Source organism: Mizuhopecten yessoensis, unplaced genomic scaffold (genome assembly GCF_002113885.1).
Source record: "Mizuhopecten yessoensis strain PY_sf001 unplaced genomic scaffold, ASM211388v2 scaffold10573, whole genome shotgun sequence".
Classification (NCBI taxonomy): Eukaryota; Metazoa; Mollusca; class Bivalvia; order Pectinida; family Pectinidae; genus Mizuhopecten; species Mizuhopecten yessoensis.
Genome location: NW_018408614.1, coordinates 93075 through 107431, shown reverse-complemented (window position 1 = coordinate 107431; position 14357 = coordinate 93075). Strand labels below are relative to the sequence as shown.

General features: G+C 39.1%; 1 protein-coding gene across 2 annotated transcripts in view; it reads right to left on the bottom strand.

Annotated features, from left to right (window-relative positions):
• Positions 1-4375, bottom strand: part of LOC110461131 (diacylglycerol kinase epsilon-like) — a 36182-nt gene extending 31807 nt beyond the window's left edge. Inside the window, exons 1-4 of one of the 2 annotated variants that reach the window (XM_021514459.1) lie at positions 4325-4375; positions 3843-3906; positions 2788-3459; positions 954-1097 (exon numbers count right to left, since the gene is read on the bottom strand). In XM_021514459.1, the coding sequence (XP_021370134.1) occupies positions 954-1097; positions 2788-3459; positions 3843-3857 (831 nt within the window). In that variant the 5' untranslated portion in view covers positions 3858-3906; positions 4325-4375. Of the gene's footprint in view, positions 1-953; positions 1098-2787; positions 3460-3842; positions 3907-4139 lie in introns of both variants that reach the window. The other variant, XM_021514458.1, reaches the window with a different exon arrangement.
• Between the last annotated feature and the right edge of the window lie 9982 nt (positions 4376-14357).

Here is a 14357-nt window from a genome sequence, read left to right as displayed (position 1 = left end):
GTTTTTTAATACAATTGACCCCTGTGACCTTGAATATAATTGAAGGTCATTCATTTGAACAAACTTGGTAGCCCTTCACCCAAGCATGCTACTGGCCAAATATCATCTCCCTGGGCATTTTGGTTATTGAGAAGAAGATTTTTAAAGTTTTTGACATATTTGACCCCTGTGACCTTGAAAATAGGTGAAGGTCATTTATTTTAACAAACTTTGTAGCCCTTCATCCAAGTTTGCTTCTGGCCAAATATCGACACCCTAGGCCTTTCGGTTATTAAGAAGAAGTCGTTTAAAGTAAAATATTGACGCCGGACGCCGGACGGACGCCGGACGGACGCCGGACGCCGCGCCACGGCATAAGCTCACTTGGCACTTCGTGCCAGGTGAGCTAATAATTGGTCAATAGTTTCATCAAGGATTACACAGAGATAAACAGTTTTTACAGGGGCAATTTTAATTTAGATCCAACACAAGTTGCGCTGATGTTTGGAGTTAAACCTGCCTTAGTACTAATAATAATAATAGTAATTTGAGATTCTTATATACCGCTTAATCACAACCTAGTTCGCAGGTCGTCTCAAAGCGGTTCACAAATTTTTATCCGTGGTTATAGGGCCGTTGCAACCAGCCAATATCTTTCTCAACTCCCTGGGGACCATACAGCCGGTGCTGCCATTTCGGTGCTCACAGTTAGCATTCTACAATTCTAGCACTACCCAACCACATACTCATTAACAGCTGAGTAGACTTGAACAAGCGGTGTAAAGTATCTTGCTCAAAGATACAACACAGTACCGTGATGTGAGTCGAACTGGCAACCCTTCGGTCATGAGCCCAGCGTCCCACCACTAGACTACTGTGCTTCCAAATGAGTATTAACTCATAACAGTACAAATGCTGTAAAATATTTAGGTTCCTTTGGCAGATATAATTCCTTTTGATATAAATTCACTTACTTTCAGTTTAAGTTTTTCAATAGCATTGAGCACCCATCCAATGGTACCGTCACCACCACACACCAGAACACGGAAGGTGACATCGGGGAGGAGGTGGCACCACTCCAGACCGTTCTCAGGCGGCACATCATTTAGGTCAATCACCTGTAATACAACATAGCATTACAACCGTTAATAGGGAGAAAATGTATGTACACAGAATCCAGAAGCTAACTTACCCTGTGTTAGATACAGCATTAGTTGTATAACTGATATGACAGGGAAATAATAGTCTGTAATGTGTATATAGTATATAGTATTGCATTCTTTGTTTTCTTTATTGTGTTGTCTCTGTGAGAAGTGTAGAAGTATAAGTATTGTGTTGTCTCTGTGAGAAGTGTAGAAGTATAAGTAATTGTGTTGTCTCTATGAGAAGTGTAGAAGTATTAGTATTGTGTTGTCTCTGTGAGAAGTGTAGAAGTAGAAGTATTGTGATGTCTCTGTGAGAAGTGTAGAAGTGTTGTGTTGTCTCTGTGAGAAGTGTAGAAGCAGAAGTATTGTGTTGTCTCTGAGAAGTATAGAAGTAGAAGTATTGTGTTGTCTCTGTGAGAAGTGTAGAAGTAGAAGTATTGTGTTGTCTCTGTGAGAAGTGTAGAAGTAGAAGTATTGTGTTGTCTCTGTGAGAAGTGTAGAAGTAGAAGTATTGTGTTGTCTCTGTGAGAAGTGTAGAAGTAGAAGTATTGTGTTGTCTCTGTGAGAAGTGTAGAAGTAGAAGTATTGTGTTGTCTCTGTGAGAAGTGTAGAAGTAGAAGTATTGTGTTGTCTCTGTGAGAAGTGTAGAAGTAGAAGTATTGTGTTGTCTCTGTGAGAAGTGTAGAAGTAGAAGTATTGTGTTGTCTCTGTGAGAAGTGTAGAAGTAGAAGTATTGTGTTGTCTCTGTGAGAAGTGTAGAAGTAGAAGTGTTGTGTTGTCTCTGTGAGAAGTGTAGAAGTAGAAGTATTGTGTTGTCTCTGTGAGAAGTGTAGAAGTAGAAGTATTGTGTTGTCTCTGTGAGAAGTGTAGAAGTAGAAGTATTGTGTTGTCTCTGTGAGAAGTGTAGAAGTAGAAGTATTGTGTTGTCTCTGTGAGAAGTGTAGAAGTAGAAGTATTGTGTTGTCTCTGTGAGAAGTGTAGAAGTAGAAGTATTGTGTTGTCTCTGTGAGAAGTGTAGAAGTAGAAGTATTGTGTTGTCTCTGTGAGAAGTGTAGAAGTAGAAGTATTGTGTTGTCTCTGTGAGAAGTGTAGAAGTAGAAGTATTGTGTTGTCTCTGTGAGAAGTGTAGAAGTAGAAGTATTGTGTTGTCTCTGTGAGAAGTGTAGAAGTAGAAGTATTGTGTTGTCTCTGTGAGAAGTGTAGAAGTAGAAGTATTGTGTTGTCTCTGTGAGAAGTGTAGAAGTAGAAGTATTGTGTTGTCTCTGTGAGAAGTGTAGAAGTAGAAGTGTTGAAGGTTTCAAATTAAGGCATGAATGACAAACGACTTGTTCTACACATATAAAATAGCCGAAAAAGGAAGAAACAATTCAATTCATTTTATATGCAATATTTGAAAGCTAAAAACCATGACTTTTTTTATCATTAATTAGCGATGTCCTGCTATTTCAGGAAATATGAAAAATAGAATGCTTTCTTATTTAATATCACCCAATTTACGTATGTATCAGATATATTTTCAATCCTTCATCAACCCTAAATGTACAATATTGAACAGGAAACCATTAAATATCCTGGGACCTCTACATACAAAAATGAACATGTATACCTAAGCAAAGAACGGTAAGAGTTAAGGATTCGTGCAATGACAATGCTAAACATGTACCTGTGAGGGGTGTAGAAAACCTCGGAAGGCCCTGAGAATAAATTCCCCTTCATTGTTACCACTTTTCCTTGTGGCTACTACTATAAGGGGACTCCAGTTTGCAATGTTTGGGTGACTCGCCGAGGCAACCACCAGTCGTCGTCTACCCTTTATCCCCACTTGTTTAAGTCGGACACAATTAGGGGGTACAATGACAGTCTTAAAACGGCCAAGATCACATAGATCACTGACTCGCTTACAGTTCTCATGGGCAGTCCTTCGACACCATGCACACCAAACATCACAGATCTGAGGTAGCACACCGCAATCTTCACCACAAATGAAACATTTACTATACAGTGGTAGATTGCCCTGAACCCAATGATGAAGAGTTCCTCGACCAATCTCAGACACAGGCTTACAGTGGATCTTCTTGTCTGCGGCTTTCATGTTATGATCATCAACACACACCCCACATGAGTCACATGTTGCCCCATGTTTTATTCTGTAGTGGCCGATGGTACAGTAAGTTTGCTCAGGAAATATATCTATCATATACCAGCGATGGCCACGGTGGATGTCCGGGGCACGAACCTCGTAGTGTTGGAGGCGATAGAGTCGATACATCTTCATCAAAACAAATGCCAACACCATCAACATCACTACGATTAGGAACCATGATACAACGTCCATCTACAAAAAGAAATGAAACTTTTCACAAGCAATATCTAAAACATCAATTTTATTACAGTACTAATATAAATATAATGTAATCACTTCTTTATATGTAACTACTAAAATGGATGAGTGATTGCTTTAAATTTTACCTAAAATATATCAGTTTAAATAAAGATTGTACTATTCACACATGATTTCTATTAATCAACACTTACATGTACTTGTATTTTTAAACTACAATAGTTCTAACATAAAACTTAAGTAACTGTATATAATCTACAATACACAGAATAACTGATGGTACACTAGAAGATATAAAACCAAAGAGGATATAAATCTCATTGATATGTAAGAACTCTAAATTATTATCTGAAAACATATTAAACTTGAGGAATTACCTGTGTGAAAACCATTGGAGCACTGTTTCATTTATAGCAATCAGTATTGTTGACAATCATGGTTCTGAAAAGTAAACAAATACACGTGTACATTCTGAAACTGTGTCGTCATTAATGAAAATAATTTGTTTATATGGCAACGGTCGATAACCAGAGGGATTCGGGTAACACATGGATATATATATATATAAATATATGTGTGGATGGAGAAAAAAATCAATAAATCTTTATGTAATTCAAGCAGGACTTCAGAAGTTTATACTGATTGTAATGGCACGTGTCAATAATTAGTCCTACCTAGTCGATCAGACCGAAATCCCCAAACCCTCGGCTAGTCTGTAACGTACGTCCGCCGGCACATCACCATATCGACAGTAAGGCATGTTTTAAACACTTCTGTTTACACCTTATATTTTGATCCTAATATGCATGTTTGATTATCTTTTCAGATATGTTAGATCAGTCATTACATGCGATATTACTTCTTCAATGTAGAATGCATGTCCAATGTTGATTCCGGAAGTGTTCGTTTTTCAGGCGACGTAACTCTATGAAATCGAATTACTGTAGGTTGTTTTAGGTTGCACACCATTAAATTGCATTCCAATATGCGCCAAATATCAACGGTATCGCACAGGTTTAATTTGTGATGCTTCATCACGCAGTTAATTTAACTAACTGGGAACAAAATGGGCCCTTGCTAATTGGTTGATGTCAATTTTCTTTCGTTGAGGTGTAAACCGAATCCTTATCAAAACAAAAAACACCCATTAAAATTCAAATATGCACTTGGTTCGTTTTTTGTAAAAACTTAAACTGAAATGATGCAACCAAAAACTAGGGATACTTCCTCCGTGGATACCGACGATTACGGAAGTCGGTCTTGTGCTGTAGTGCGTTAAGTATTATGTAAGTGATTTTTTATTATAATCTACAGTATGCATGTAGAAATATGTACAGACAAATCAATAGCCAGAAGCCATTTGAAGCAATGATATTTTCCAGACAAAAATGTGTTCATCTTAGAATAAAAATAACTTACAACTTTTGTACACCAAAAGTATTTTGATCATAGAAGGACCAGGTCATAAACTACCAGTGACAAAAATATCAATCCAAAATATTTGGTGGAACATATTCAAAAAAGGGATCAAATGACCATATGGTATATACATCATAATTCATGGCTATGTGTATAGTCTAATTATTATAATTGTAAATTGACAGAAAAGAAGAAAATCTTTCTTCCAGTTTGGATGAAATGAATATTTAATCAACAGGAAAATGTTTGGAAAAGATTCGTTGGTTTATTACTTTTCAAGATGGCCACCAGCACAATCATTCTACTGCCTTATCAGTTGTTAGATTGCCAGACAATCTTCTTGCAATATCAATGTAATTCAGAGATTGTGTGTTTGTTTGTTACCATGTTTATATATATATTAAAGTTAGACGCCCTATTAACAGCTAATGATATTTAAAGATAATGTTTGGTAAGATGCAAGAGCATGAAATGTGTTCGAATGGCAGTCTTGGAAAAAAGAAGGAAGAGAAAAATGATACGAGGCTTTGAGTTTGTTTTCAAACTGGTGATTCTAGATTCACAAGAAAACAACTTATTTTATGCTGTGTCGGGACTTCTTAGCCCTTGGGTACAACTGTTCTCGATTTTGAAGATTGCTATGCTAGCTACGATAATAGGAGGAACGGTAGTCCAGTGGTACATGTAGGACGCTAGGCTCGTGACCGAAGGTTGCGGGTTCGCGCCACGGCACGGCAATGTGTTGTATCTTTGAGCAAGATACTTTACTCTGCTTGTTCCAGTCTACTCAGCTGTAAATGAGTACGTGGTTGGGTAGTGCTAGAATTGTTGAATGTTAGCTGTTAGCGCCGAAATGGCAGCTCCGGTTGTATGCTCCCCAGGGAGTTGAGAAATGTGTTGGCTGGTTGCAAAGGCCATTATAATTTGTGAACCGCTTTGAGACGACAAACGAACTAGAATGTGATAAAGCGGTATTTAAGAACCTCCAATTATTATTATTATTATTATTATTATTATAATAAAGTATACTTGATGTATGAGCACACATTCCCGTAGTTCTTTGACCAACTGGGCATTGACAGTAGTAATCTTTTATTGGATTATTATCATTCGGTGTCGTGCTGTACCGAATCCAAACATACTATTTAGTCTGGCTCTTGTGTCTGGAAAGAATCTGACAACAGATGAGGTCTTGAGAGTGCTGATACATCCATATTTCATAATCTCCATCATCACTAAGACGTTTACTGATATAGTCTGGAGCTAATGATAACTGGTAAGTGCCGTACGTTATAGTCTTCAAATATTCCAAATTGAGCTCAGGACAAAAAGAGTGAATATCCATCTTAGCGAATTCTGACTTTGCTCTCTTGGAGAGAGCTGTTTCTTTTTTCACCTACTCCGGTTATTCTGATTTACGTGAGAAATTTAAAAAAAAGTACTTTTGTAAAAAACCGAGCATGTTTAAATTAATTCAGTTATTTAACGGACAAAACACAAATGAATTAGCAAAATTGGCCAAATACATTAAAGCTGCAAATTCAAGAAGAGCTTTATTAACATAAGTAGTTATGCTCTCCGAGTGTTTTGTCTCGTCTGTGTATTTATTAGTATTTTCGATATTTGTCAATGTTATGAGAAAGTATATATATATATATATATATATATTATGTATATGTGTTACACTGATGAGTCGCAAGACTCAAAGTTAATAAAGAACTTGAACTTGAACCTACTGAGATAAACAGTTTGTTTTTGCAAGTCGAAACTTTATTTCTTTTTGCGAGTTCTCCGTTTTTTCTGTCAATTTCCGGTGATCTTTGATAAATTGGTCCCCGCGCCGTATGCCATTGAGACATGCAGTCACAATCTTAAGCACTTCCTTAATTATATCAATGAAGTAATTTGAAATAAGTTGAGTTCTAAAAATGTCCAATGCTTAAGACGGCCATGCTAAGACTACTGTACGATCCATCGGGATTTAGTAACTGTCCTGTCAATGTTAGCCTGTAGATCAGTGTGTTGGCTCTGACCAACAAGCCCCATGAAAGAGGCTATAGTCACCCTAAATTTCAACCTCCTGATAGGTTATATTCAAATACTCCAAGTAGAGATCAGAACTTTGTAGTTTGGATATATTGAACTTGTACACTAGCCATTAAAATGTCCCGCAGCGAGGTTAACGTAGTCAATAATAAGACATTAAGGCTGACGTTTTCATAAAAAAATAGTTCGCCGGACTTATAACATGTCATTCTATTAAGCGACCCAAATGTATGTTATGAAATGACATATTATATGAAGTTCATATATATATACCTAGGTCATCCGGAGCTTAATTTCTCTTTTACTAGCTGTAGAGAGGCTTAGTAGCCTCAAAATAAGATAGATGTGTCCATTCGAAACTGCTTAAATCATAGTACAGCTGTAAAATTCGCTGGTAATACATTTTCGCAGATTATAAACAAGAAAACAAATGCTACGTTACCTAAATCGATAAATGAACTTTACAGGACGTGCCATTTCATAACTGTCAGTGATGTCATGAATGCGCTAGACATTTTACATGTATAAACATTGAAACTTAAAAGCGCTTAAATGTTTATAACATGTATAGCATTTTTTTAACAACATTAAATGTTACGAAAAAATATACCAGATGCCACTCTGGCAATTTACTTTTATTTTTGTGCATTCCCATAACAAAAATCATCTGCTTTTTAGGCAGCTATGCCTCTCCACGGCTAATTTAAGAGAAATTTCGCTCCGCATGACGTAGGCATATCAATGGACTTCAATAACATGTCATTTCGTAGCATTCAGTTGGGCTTCAAAAGAGATTGACATGTTCTAAGTCCGATGAACTATTTTGATGAAAACGTCAGCCTTAATATTTTTTTATTGACTATTTTAACCTCGTTATGGAACATTTTAATAGCTAATGTACAAGTCAAATATATTTAAATCGTATATTAGTTCCAATTTTTAATTTGGGTCTTTGAATATGACCTATCATGGGGTTGGAATTTAGGGTGACCACAGCCTCTTTCAGGGGGCTTGTTGAACCTTAAGATACGAGGGCATACTGATATTGATACCAGATGCCTCAACATTGGCAGCGCATATCTAAAACCACGATCAACGACTAAATAGACGTCTTACTCCAACCATGTGAGCTTGTCTATGATGTTTTTTGTAATGCTTGTATCATTTTGGCTTCCAGAGAACGGCCCTACTGTGTCCAAAATGTAGCCATAAGGTAGAGCTATGCTCGTGTATTTAAGATAATTACGCTTCTTGTGGCCACAGTAAGACATTCTGTGAAGCTTATGGTTAGCACCTTTTTTTAATATACATATATGCACCGTCTATTATGGTAGTCACTCTGTCACTATGTGCCCCAAAAATGTTTCTGAGAATACAGTATTGAGTGAAAGTATCTGTTCCCTACTCAAACGGTCAGAACCAAGGAACAGTCGAACTATAGATTAATTCAATGTTTGTACCACATAATGATGGATTTTTGAAACACTAGACAGGGAAATGACAAAAAGAGCAGAACACTGATTCCAAGAGACATTAGTTTTCACCTTAACAAAAAACAATGAAAGAGCGTTTTGTGTAGTTTTGGTTACTAAAGTATACTGAAGAGGAAAGAAATGGGACCAAGTCCTAATGGATTTTGAAAAACTGTTCTTTGGAGCAACCTGCCCAAGCTTTGCAGCCAGGGTCATCCAAGAGAGAAACTTTGAGAGTGAAGGCTGGTTGACTCTGTGATAAGATGTATGACACTTCTAAAATGTCATCAATTATTTTAGACGACCTGCTTAATAATTCAAAATCCAAAGGCTCACTTCCTTGTAGAATAACCTGTGTACATGGGCTCACGCCATTATACCAATACGATGAAATGATCATACACGTGATGGCACAGTACACCACACTTTGTGTGCAAAACATAACGGATGCCTGGCTCGTTTTGGAAGAGTGTGGATTTGTTTCCCTTCGAATTAAAATTGTTAAAACAAAGACAACATTTTTTATGAGAACAGGACCCATAAAACAGGTCCTTGTTAAGTGATGGCAACTATTAGTAGTTTCATTTTGCAAAAGTTCTGTTTCAGATTCTCTTTTGCGCAGATACATGTAACTAACGTAGCACTTCGGACAAATACTATTTTCTCCATTTGAACAATCTATGCCACTTTTAGTCAATTTATCCAAAAGCCATTTATATTATGGATGTTTTACATTTCTTGTACATTTTCATTTACGAGATTTCTCGAAGATACGATGGCAGCCTTCACCAATACATTTACTCTTCATTATGAGATGAATATTAACAAATGAGTATGAAATGTCCCCTAAAAGCTATGTAAAATCGAAACATTGATGATAAAATGTATAAAATGTAAAAGAACAAATTCCTTTTTTGATCTCAAACATCATGTCTTGTGATGAAGCAAATCTGAATTTGGATTTTTTGTGTGACTTACATGTAGCATGCACTGTAAGGTTTACCGTAGGCTTGCAATGAGTTTCACTACCGATTGCCTGTAAACAGGTGAAATGTCTTAGACCTTCACTTTTTGAGTACAGAGGGTACTTAGTTGTGCGAAATTAATACTTTTCACAATTTTATTGGACTGAATGTTTGCATACATATTTAAAATAATAACACTTCTTCATGCTATGAAAAGAAATAGTAAACAAGAATAATAAGAATGAAAAATCTTGTATTTTACATTAGACTTTTTACAAAATGTTCGATTATCCTGACATTCTGGATGATAAATATATCTTATTTCAGCATCACATAAAAGAAAATCTTCTTTCCCAAGTATAATGATGCAAAAATATGATAATTTTTTTCTGAAAAAATATTTAAGGCTGATTTATTATTTTTCGACGTTCATGCTGTTAAAACAGTAGCATAAATCTCGTCGCACTTCTGAAACAAAAGTTATGAGGGGCAGACTTCTATGTAATTTTAACATAGCTGGAAATAGTTCCGTTTCGAAAAAGTAGAAACAAAGTTCTAAAGACAGTAAAAGAAAAAGAAAAAAAGGAAAAAAACCCCAGGCGTTTCTCGAAACAAAAATTGAACAGAATAATAACAATCCAAAAGGTCTTTGGAATAATTCAAAACTCTTAATAGAGCCAATATGTATAATCAACGTCATGTGCTAGATACATTGTATAATAGCGATATTACCTCCGTCATGATCTTTAATTGATGACGTTATTACCTCCATCATAACACTGATTTGATGACGTTATTACCTCCATCATGTCACTGATTTGATGACGTTATTACTTTGCGTCATGTTCTTGATTTTGTGGCCGTATTGCGCCTGTTTTGATCCTTATTAGAAGGCGGTATTGCGCCCTGTATGTCACTGATTTTGTGGCGGTATTGAGCCCGTTATGTCACTGATTTGAAGGCGGTATTGTCTCCGTCATGTCACTGATTAAATGGTGATATAGTTCCCATCATGTCCTTAATAACACGGCGGTACCACCTCCACCATGTCTTAGATTTAATGACGGTATTGCCGCCGTTCTGTCCTGATTTAAGGTCGTAAAGTTTAACGCTACCGTCATTTCCCAAATTGATGGCGACATAATTCTACCGACGTGTCACTGATAGGATGTCGACATAAAACTACCGACGTGTCACTGATATGATTGCGACATAACTCTACCGACGTGTCACTGATAGGATGTCGACATAATTCTACCGACGTGTCACTGATAGGATGTCGACATAACTTTACCGACGTGTCACTGATAGGATGTCGACATAACTCTACCGACGTGTCACAGATAGGATGTCGACATAACTCTACCGATGCGTCACTGATAGGATGTCGACATAAAACTACCGACGTTTCACTGATAGGATGTCGACATAACTCTACTGACGTGTCACTGATAGGATGTCGACATAAAACTACCGGCGTGTCACTGATAGGATGTCGACATAACTTTACTGACGTGTCACTGCTAGGATGTCGACATAACACTACCGACGTGTCACTGTTAGGATGTAGACATAACTCTACCGACGTGTCACTGATAGGATGTCGACATAACTCTACCGATGTGTCACTGATAGGATGTCGACATAAAACTACCGACGTGTCACTGATAGGATGTCGACATAACTCTACCGACGAGTCACAGATAGGATGTCGACATAACACTACCGACGTGTCACTGATAGGATGTCGACATAACACTACCGACGTGTCACTGATAGGATGTCGACATAACACTACCGACGTGTCACTGATAGGATGTCGACATAACACTACCGACGTGTCACTGATAGGATGTCGACATAACACTACCGACGTGTCACTGATAGGATGTCGACATAACACTACCGACGTGTCACTGATAGGATGTCGACATAACACTACCGACGTGTCACTGATAGGATGTCGACATAACACTACCGACGTGTCACTGATAGGATGTCGACATAACACTACCGACGTGTCACTGATAGGATGTCGACATAACACTACCGACGTGTCACTGATAGGATGTCGACATAACACTACCGACGTGTCACTGTTAGGATGTAGACATAACTCTACCGACGTGTCACTGATAGGATGGCGTTATTACTACCATCATGTCATGTCCTTCGTGTGGTCGAGTCCCTGTTTTGACGGGGGTAAACTTCTACCGTCATGTCCCTGATTTGACGGCGGTATACCTCTACCGTCTTGTCCCTGATTTGACGGCGGTATACCTCTACCGTCATGTCCTTGAATTGATGGTGGTATACCTCTACCGTCATTTCCTTGATTTGACGGCGGTATATATCTACTCTAATATCCTTGATTTGACGGCGGTATACCTGTACCGTCTTGTCCTCGATTTGAAGGCGGTATATATCTACCCTAATGTCCCTGATTTGACGGCGGTATACCTCTACCGTCATGTCCCTGATTTTGACGGCGGTATACCTTTACCGTCATATCCCTGATTTAACGGCGGTATCCTTTTCTGTCATGTCCCTGACTTGACGGCGGTATAATGTGACCTCATGTCCCTGTTTGACGGCAGTATAACTCTACCGTCATGCCCCTGATTTTACGGCGGAATATTTCTGCCGCCATGTCCGTGATTTGGCGACTGTCTCCTCTACTGTCATGGCCTGATTTGACGGCGGCACAATTCCGCCGTCATGTCCCTGATTTAACGGCGGTATACTTCTATCGTCATGTCCCTGATTTGACGGTGGTAAAACGTGACCTCATGTCCCTGTTTGACGGCGGTATCCTCTACCGTCATGTCCCTGATTTGAGGAAATTATCCTCGACCGTCATGTCCCTGATTTAACGGCGGTATACTTCTATCGTCATGTCCCTGATTTGACGGTGGTAAAACGTGACCTCATGTCCCTGTTTGACGGCGGTATCCTCGACCATCATACCCCTGATTTGACGCCGGTATACCTCTACCGTCATGGCCCTGATTTGACAACGGTATCCGCTACCGTCATGTCCCTGATTTGACGGAGGTATACTCTCTCGTCATGTCCCTGATTTGACGACGGTATAACTCTGCCGTCATGTCCCTGATTAACGGCGGTATCCTCCATCGTCATGTCCCTGATTTGACGGCGGTATAATTCTGCCGTCATGTCACTGGCTTGACGACGGTGTACCTCTACCATCATGTCCCGGATTTGACGGCGGTATACCTCTACCGGCATGTACCTGACTTGACGGTGGTAATCCTCTACTGCCAAGACCCTGATTTGACGGCGGTATTCTCTACCGTTATGTCCGTGATTTGACGGGGGTAAACCTCTACCGTCAAGTCCCTGTTTTGACGGGGGTAAACATCTACCGTCAAGTCCCTGTTTTGACGGGGGTAAACCACTACCGTCATGTCACTGATTTGACGGCAGTATACTTCTATCGTCATGTCCCCGATTTGACGGCGGTATACTTCTATCGTCATGTCCCTGATTTGACGGCGGTATACTTCTACTTTCATGTCCCTGATTGACGGCGGAATAGCTCTACCGTCATGTACCTGATTTAACGGCGGTATACCTCTACTGTCATGTCCCTTATTTGTATCCTCTAACGTCAAGTCCTTGCTTTGACGATGGTATATCTCTACAGCCATGTCCCTGATTGACGGCGGAATAGCTCTACCGTCATGTCCCTGATTTAACGGCGGTATACCTCTACTGTCATGTCCCTTATTTGTATCCTCTACCGTCAAGTCCCTGATTTGACGACGGTATAACGTTACCGTCATGTCCCTGTTTTGACGACGGTATTATTCTCCCGTCTTTCCCGGATTTGATGACGGTATGCTTCTACCGTCATGTCCCTGATTCGACGGCGGTTTACTTCTACCGTCATGTCCCTGATTTGACGTCGGTATAACGTGACCTCATGTCCCTTATTTTACGACGGTATACATCTACCGTCATGTTCCTGATTTGACGGCGGTTTTCATAATTGTGTCTCTGATTTGTTAATGGTATTGCCTGCTCAAACCACGTTTTCGTAATTTGATTTGAGCTTTTTTGCACTCGTGATCATAAAATGTCTCTGATCTGATGGCGGTATTTGACATCTTTCACCTTTCCCCCCTTCTAGTCCTAATATAAATACCCGGCCTCCTCTGCCCCGGCCGGGTATTCAATCGACCCCATGCCTTGTAGTGGAGCAAGCCCGGTGTGAATCACACTGGGGCGATTTTAGAATTAATTGACAGCATATTGGTCCGCATCCGTAAATATGGCTGTAGAATGAACTATTTCTGTTGATATCCTGCACAACTAGAAGTTAAACTCTGTATAAAATGTCGTTAAATTATCAAGTTAACGTAGCAAGCGTAATCGAAATCTGAATTGACCGCCATGTTGGAAAGTTTGTCTCTCTTCTGATATAGGTCAGACGTCTAAATATGGGTGTCATGACCCAATATGGAAATTGTGGTTAACATCAGTAGTAATACTATATTTGACCATGCATGCCATATATAGAAAGGATCATTGAGATAACATCACGCGTGATCTGTCATGGCGGTAATTTCTATTGTTCACTAATTTGGTTAATTTCGTGAAAGAGTTTTATTTTTTTATTGGAAAGGATGATGCGTGATTTATATGTAATCTCACAGGTTAGCACTTTTGATTTTGCTCCATTAGTTGGCATACGACCGCTTCGTAGCTCTGACGACGCAATGTATTAAAAAAAATCTCGTCGTAAGAAAGCTACGTTATCGCAGCTAGTCCCTTTCGTGTTCATTAAACGACGACGACGACACTGCCAACGTTGTGTTTTGTCTCTGATTTGATGGCGATGAATCCTCTCCCTGTCTGCGATGCTTGATTTGGCGAGTAACCTACACACTGTTAGTGTAGGACCGAAGTCGTCTCCCCATCAATAGCGGCCGCCCGGTCTCAATAGAAGTCTCCACTGTCGCCACAC